Source organism: Sinocyclocheilus anshuiensis, unplaced genomic scaffold (genome assembly GCF_001515605.1).
Source record: "Sinocyclocheilus anshuiensis isolate Anshui unplaced genomic scaffold, SAMN03320099.WGS_v1.1 scaffold335, whole genome shotgun sequence".
Lineage (NCBI taxonomy): Eukaryota > Metazoa > Chordata > Actinopteri > Cypriniformes > Cyprinidae > Sinocyclocheilus > Sinocyclocheilus anshuiensis.
Window position 1 is genome coordinate 511,108 of NW_015548239.1, and position 7,682 is coordinate 518,789.

The window sequence follows — 7,682 nt, forward strand, 5'->3', positions numbered from 1 at the left end:
ATTTGAAATCTGAGACTTTGTTTCATATTAAAAGTACCAAAGCACAATGCTTATTGCGATATATTGGATGGGAAGTAGGCCTGTCGCAATAATCAATATATCGACTTATCGGGCAAAATATATGTACATGACCTCAATCATTTTTGGTGACGCAATATATCACCCATTATATTTACTTAAAAATTAATGTCACCATGTTTTGTACATTCCACTTGCGCCTGTGTCTTTTGCAGCTTCTCGTACATAACGTGTAGTCATGAGGTGCTAGTTCAAATTAAAAAAAAATGCTTCTACAAAAAATTTTGGTGACGCAATATATCGCCCATTATATTTACTTAAAAAATAATGTCACCATGTTTTGTACGTTCCACTTCCGCCTGTGTCTTTTGCAGCTTCTTGTACATAACGTGGGGTAGTCATGAGGTGCTAGGCCAAATTTAAAAAAATTCTTCTACAAACAAAGTTTCATCTGCAGATATGGCCTTGTTTAGGATCTGTGCCTTTGTGCATACAGACATCTGACTGCCGAGTAGTGATTGTGTTTTTCAGCAATAGGGTGCAACTTTAATTTACAGAGAAAAGAAGGTCTGGGAAAAATCTGTAGATGGAAAAATCTCCATACAAGTTCTTTGTGCATTTTTCTACTTGTTACTTTGCACTTTTAGTTAGAAAATGTTTATTTACTATTTATTCAAGTTTTTTAAGGTATCTAATATTTTGATACTTAATTGCCATGATCTAAATATTCTTAAAAATTAAAAGTTTGTTGTCATTTGGAAGTGTGTAGGCCTTCTTGCATTATTATGCTGTTACATTATGATTATATATTCAGTGGCATAAAATGGTCTTTAAAATGACAATATTATCGCTTAACGCAATTATTTCAAAGGCAATATATCGCACAACAAAAAGTTGTTATCGTGACAGGCCTAATGGGAAGTGCCCTTCAGTGTTCCGTCCATTAACTGAAAACAGGCTAGATTAATCGATTCTTGGGATTTAAGAACTGATATCGTTCCGAAAAAATGAGAATCAATTAATATCGAGATATCGATATTTTTTACCCAGCCCTAATTTAATACCAAAACATTATTTGGACGCAATGGGGGAAGTGTGGCTGTTCCTTCCTCAGAGATCATTTCACCTTCTATTACCGGAGGAACGTCAATCATTCCTCAAGCCGCAAAGCAACCTAGAATTCCAAGTGGCGTATCGGATTCCACTATCGTCCAGAAATGGGTCCTGGGTGTCCCAGATGCTAAAGCTAGACCGTAGAAACTGAATTTGTAAGGCAGTGCCTTGGAGTTAAAATGGTGTAACCAACGTCGTGAACTAACAAGGCTGATCAAAACAAACCAAACATGTCACATTCCTTTTAAAAAAAAAATTATGCATGAGGAATGAGCATAGAATAACATGCTAGGGGTCACGAATGTACAAGGGAACCTGTCGAGTGTTGTATGTGTCAGTAAGTGGAGACAAACTAACATGCCTTGGAGTCAGTCATGGGGACAACTCTACTGCCCCCTTTAGGACTGAATTTGAGCCCTCTATGTGCTCTCTCTGGAATGTCCCGCTGAGGTAAAAGTCAAAAACTCATGTGCTGACTCTCTGTTGACTATCTCCCACACAAAAGACAGAACATAGCGAACAAATATCCACTTAAATACAAACACAAGCCAATCTGCTCAATGACTGGCTGCTGCTGACCTCTGATCCAGTACATCCAGATTCTGTTACACAAACAGACTGGAGGAAAAATCTGCCGATTTACACAAATAGACAGATAAAAAAATATATATAATCCGTCCATATGGATTTATATAGTATCTATAATTAATGGCAGGGATTACATTTTATGATTTCATCTCCATTAAACAAATAAATGCAGGTCGCAGCTCCACTGTTGGCGATCCACTGCATAAAAATTACTTACCTTACTGGTCTTCCTGGATCTGGGTTTGCTGACACGGACAACTTTGGTAGGACTCTGGGGTTCTGAGGACAGAACAAAAACAAGAGAGTGATTATGCTTGATGTAGTTCATTAGAGAAAGAGAGAAAGAAAGAAAGAAAGTAAGAGAGAGAGAGAGAGTGCTTAAATGCTCAAAATAAAAAGCTTTAATTTTACTATATTTAATTCAGCTTTCAAGGGCACTTTGGTTGCTTTCATTGACTATAACTGACACTGAATGAACACTTCAGACATTCAGAAATACAGTTAGCCTAACTGTACTTGTGCATTTACACAATGACTTTATTGATCATTCATTCATACAACATACTGAAGCCAGTCACCATCACTGTACACACCTCCACAGAGGAAGAACTCTGGATTTTCAGTCGATATGGAGCTAGTTTTGTCTTTTCTAGTGGACACGTGCAGTATGACCTGAACTTTCTAAGTTTAAAGGGGTCCTATTATGCTCTTTTACAAAGTCTTGATTTTGTTTTAACTAAAGTGATAATGACTCTTTGAGGGCATTTACACATTAAACCAACTCCTACATATTACACACGCATCCGTACAGTAACCACCTGTTAAAACTATTTCAAACAGGAAAGACTTGTGAAATGTCATAGCAATGCTTTATAACACTTGGTAAAACACCTTTCCAGGCTTTTCGCAGGGCACACTACACATTATTTCAAAATAGCTGTTAAATACATAAGCACAGTGTCTGGATTATCTATAAAACAACTCCAGGCTACAAAGTTTAGTTAATTAATAGCTCAAACTATGACCATAAATATTGCATTTCTTTATTCACATATGAACACTCATGTATGAACACTGGATTTTCATCCTCCGGGTATCACAGATCTGCACTTAAAATCTACAAACGTCTCTCTTTCTCTCTGTGTGTCCAGTGTGGCAGGTCAATACGGACTAAGTGCTGTGGTCAATTCTCTGGGAACAGCTTCACTTAGATTGTAAAGCCACATGCCAGCACCTGCACAGCAAGGTCATGCATCCACACGCGTAAAACATTAACTTCCTCTGCAAGATGTAGCAGCATACAACATTTCTATGAGGGCCAGTGAAAGTGGTATTGACTTACTAAATATTATGATATCTAATCGATTACATTCACTGAAATAAATAAATAAATAAATTATACTCACCATTAATAAAACACCTGATGATGTCGGGAGCTGACCAATTTTGTGAAATTCGGCTCGAAAGGAGTAACAGCACAATGAAGTTGCGATTGTAAGTTGCAGTCTGTAAGACGCGCACGGAAGCGTGACTTGACGCGCGACATTGCAGAAAATGTGCGTTCACAAATGTAGCCTATGTTGATCCAAATATGGAAAGCACTTTCGAATTTAATAATCTGAGGTTCTCTCCAGAGATGTTTTGCCACATTTCTGCAATTAAGGATGATTGCTGCATAGTATGGGTGTTTCCTTTTGCCTGAACTAGAGCCCTGTATTTCAGCCCGGGCCCGATGGGCCCCGACTTTTTTTACGCCCCTCGGGCCGGGCTTCGGGACAATTTTCACATCATAGTTCAGACGCGGGCCGGGCATCAGGCTTGTTTTAAGCTTCTCCTATTTTTATATTTTAGACATCCATCAATTAACGGTGTTTAGTGTCCAGCAGCAGCGAGCATGCCGTCAGCGCAGCTGAACAGTTCTGCGTTCAAATCATAGACTGTATAAAACAGGTTCAAATGCACGCAATAGTCTAAAGCTTGCCGCAAAGCACCGGCAAAAGTAATTACCATGAATGTGTCGGGGATGTAAGTGATCGCGCTGGCGCCTCCATGTCCTACAAAGCGCGCTTTAGTTGCACTCCGCACAAACTATTGGATATAGCGCACATTTATCTAGGTTTAACGGTTAAACATTGTTATATGCTTGAACTGTTTTATGCCGCTTGGTCATTACTTTAAAAAAACAAAAACTTATATTTAACGACCAAAAAATGCGCCAAGCGTTTTTCTAAATTAACTTAATAAAAAAACGAAACGAAATATAATAACTTTGCCATTACATACAAAACTGAACTATTTTAATATAGCTGAAACAGTAGTATAAGCTGTTTTGGGAGAAGGGGGAAAAAAGACGGGCTCGGGACGGTAATTCTGACAAGCTGTTGGACAAGGGCCGGGCTAGGGCCTGAACGTCATATATTTGAGGCCCGTGCAGGGCTCTAGCCTGAACATCTTCAAGTGAGTGGCGGGGCAAACCGAAAGTTGATGCTGAAAGTCCAGCGCTCTCCTACCTTCACTGCTGTGACTACTCTTGTATGCGTTCCTTCGCTGGCATTTTCCACATTTCATTTTTTCTCCCTTAATAACAAATGTGTCCATTCTGATGCTCAATTTTACCGAACTAATGGCTGCTGATGACTATTTGAATTGAATTCTGTCAAAGTGCGCACTTGTAAGTGTTCGTTAAATGCGTAACGTTAATTAGGCTACGTGAGTACAGGTCTGCTCATGTCTGAAAATAATATACGAAAAACAAAATTATTTTACATAAAAACATTTTAGCTTATATTTGTTTAGTACATTTTTTAATTAATGTAAAAACTAAAATGAATTGTAAAACTGAAAGTTATTTTTTAAATTGTGTTCAGCACAGACATCCCGTGGGCCGCATTTGAATTCGTGATGGGCTGTGGGTTGAGAACCACTGGTCTAGCCTAAAGACAAGAACGTTTAGGAGGTTAGCACAATGTATGTGACACAACCATATGTCTGACTTTTGATGAACGTCTATCTGTTCATTGCAACATCGAGGGCTTCACAATTGCACAGGAGGAGTTTAAATTCTTTGTGGTTCTTGAGAAACAATCATGAACAGTCTAAAATTAACATTCTTTCTGGCCTTAAATGATCACATCAGATCAGCTTTATTCTTCAGAAATACAGCAACATTCAAAGCTTGTTCCCTGTGGGAGAATCAAACACTACTTTGTCGTACAGCCAACAAAACCGGTTTAAATTTCTTTACTTAAAAAAAACAAAAACACAGAGAGCTGTCGGGATTAAACAGGCAACAGAGAGGGACGCCTATTCCTGGGAGTGTCCGGGGTCTTTTATCATTACTGAAAGGATGGCCTGTATGATAAGGCACTGGGCGCTTGCTGACAGTGTGGGGTGTGACCATACATTCAAACTTACTGATACTGTCCCGCCGACACCTTTCTGTCAGTAAATACCGCCTGAGGCTTAATAACTTAATCTGATGCAAACGCTCGTTTAAATCACTAAAATGTCAAGCCAGAAACATTATGTAAAGCCAGTTGGGCCGCTTTTACTATACCAATGAATAAAAGCTTAGCAAAAGTTTGTCAAGAAAATAGGGTCAATGACATGCTAAAGAAAAAGAAAAAGATATATTTTTTAATTCTAAAACATCTAGTTTTAAATGCATTCAAGATGTTCTTTGTATTCATGTTGGTTTCATATAGTTTTAAAAAGCATTTTCAAGAAAAGTTTAAACTTAATTTTAGTGCTGGGCGGTATACCGGTTCATACCGAATACCGGTGTTTATTTTTGTTATGATATGATTTTTTAAAATACCGCAATACATTATGTCGCTTAAACAACTTTCGGAACGCGACACTGTTTGAAAGGGGTTTCTTTTTTGAAAGGCTTTTCACTGTTGCACTGTGGTGAGGGAACTAAGCGTATGCTGTATGTGTTACTATCTCGTCAACAAATGAGTACAAAACAGCGTTTTCTAGCACCTGACGCTTACTGACTGTTTGGAATTATAAATATGAGCGTAGTTCGTCTGTTAATATCACATGCACTTTTTTGTTTGTTGTTTTTTTTAGTCACTCAGATGCAGGCAGTGCGCTGCATGAGACAGAAAACTAATATAGCCAAAACAACCGCATAGCCGCTCTTTAGTGTAGATGCATGTTGATTTTATCAGACGATGCCGCGATTATAAATGAGAGTGACTCCTGGTTAACATGTATTAAAAGGGGTCGTGTTTAGTCACTATATAGTGTGGTATTTTTTGACAATATTCACTCATCATGACAGTAAAATAGGGCATTCTAAGTTAATATACTGCAGTATTTCCTCTCTCAATCAGTAGAAAATATGGTTAACACCCGGTCATGCATGGAAAAAAAAAATCCTGTCATAATTTTGAAAAATACCGTGATATACATTTTTGGTCATACCGCCCAGCACTACTTAATTTGTTTAAAAATATCAAGTGGTGTAACTATCAAATAAAACATACTATTCATCACAGTTTTCAACATTGATAATTATAAAAAAAAAAAAGTGAGCACCATATTAGAATATCAGCATATTAGAATGATTTCTATCCAAGATGATAGAATGATTTAGGTTCTGGTCTAGGTTATGATCTAGATTCTTCTTAGGATCATGTGACACTAAAGACTGGAGTAATGGCTACTAAACAAAAAAATCAAGTTTGCCATCACGGGAATAAATTATTTAATCAAATAAAAATACATTAAAATAGAAAACTGTTATTTTAAATTGTAATAAAAATTCACAATATGACTGCTTTTACTGTATTTTTAACAAATAAAAGCAGCCTTAATAACCATAAGAGGCTTTGCTCAAAAACATCTTACCGTCCATAAACATTGCACCGGTAAAACTAGAAAGAGTTTGAAAATGTGACATTCACATTAACCCAAAAAGTTTATAACCTAAAAAATGACCACATACAGGTATCAATGCAGTCAAAACAGACAAAGCTGCTTACAACAAACCCCATGGTTGTTTGACAGGGGAGCAGTCTATTCTCAAATGTCAGCTAATAAGTCATGTGTACAGAGTCTAAGACCAGAGTAATGGTACTTAAAACACTGCTATCAGTCCATATATCATAGGACAGCATTCTGATCATTCAAAGCAAAGCACACATTTCTTATTTCAACACGGATCCCTGAGGATCAACCTAAGAGCATCTTTCATATTACTGTCCCATTTGCAAATACTTGGAATCATGACATGAATCCCACATTACAGACAGCACAAAGAGCTTTGGCTTTACAAGGTCAGTAAAATCTACAGCTCTGTTTATTCATCAGAACAATGACACGTGCAATGCATATGGATTGACATACAAGTCAGTCACACAACAATAGACTGTACTGGTTTGGTCAAACCACAAAGGAGAAACGCTCATTTATGACATCTCCATTCAAACTGAACGCAACTGCACTGTAAAACCTGGTAAGTTAAGAATACTCAAAACATTTGAGGAAACTTATTGCTTCAAAATATTTGAGTAAACGAACTCAATTTTTTTAAAGTTAGTAGAGCTTAAAATTTTTATGACAAGTGGGGCGGGGCTGAGAGCCATGGGAGCCAAGCCAAGCATCGCTTTCATGATCCCACCCCACTCATCACAATGATAATTATATACAACTTGTTTCCATTAACAGCACATTCATTCAGATCTTTATATTTAAGTGCTAGTTAGCAACAGCACACTAGCATGTACAAATGTAGTTATCAAAAACACTCACAATACTTGCATATAAATAGTGAAACAACATGCAGTATAAATAGTCTTTAAGTTTTGCTGTCCATCCTCAACCTAACCACAGGCTCTACTCTTCACCACAACGGTAACACTACAAACCCAACATAACAGAAACTAGGGCTGCACGATTAATCGCGTGCGATATTTAATGCGCATCTTATCAGTAAAGCCGGTTCTGTAATCAGC

The 7,682-nt window shown here is 37.5% G+C and overlaps 1 protein-coding gene across 5 annotated transcripts in view; it reads right to left on the reverse strand.

The window, feature by feature from the left end:
* Positions 1 to 7,682, reverse strand: part of LOC107654847 (la-related protein 1B-like) — a 44,556-nt gene that overhangs the window by 32,637 nt on the left and 4,237 nt on the right. For 4 of the 5 annotated variants that reach the window (XM_016442118.1, XM_016442121.1, XM_016442119.1 and 1 more), the window contains exon 2: positions 1,937 to 1,998. In XM_016442118.1, the coding sequence (XP_016297604.1) occupies positions 1,937 to 1,998 (62 nt within the window). Of the gene's footprint in view, positions 1 to 1,936; positions 1,999 to 3,125; positions 3,153 to 7,682 lie in introns of those variants that run through there. The other variant, XM_016442122.1, reaches the window with a different exon arrangement.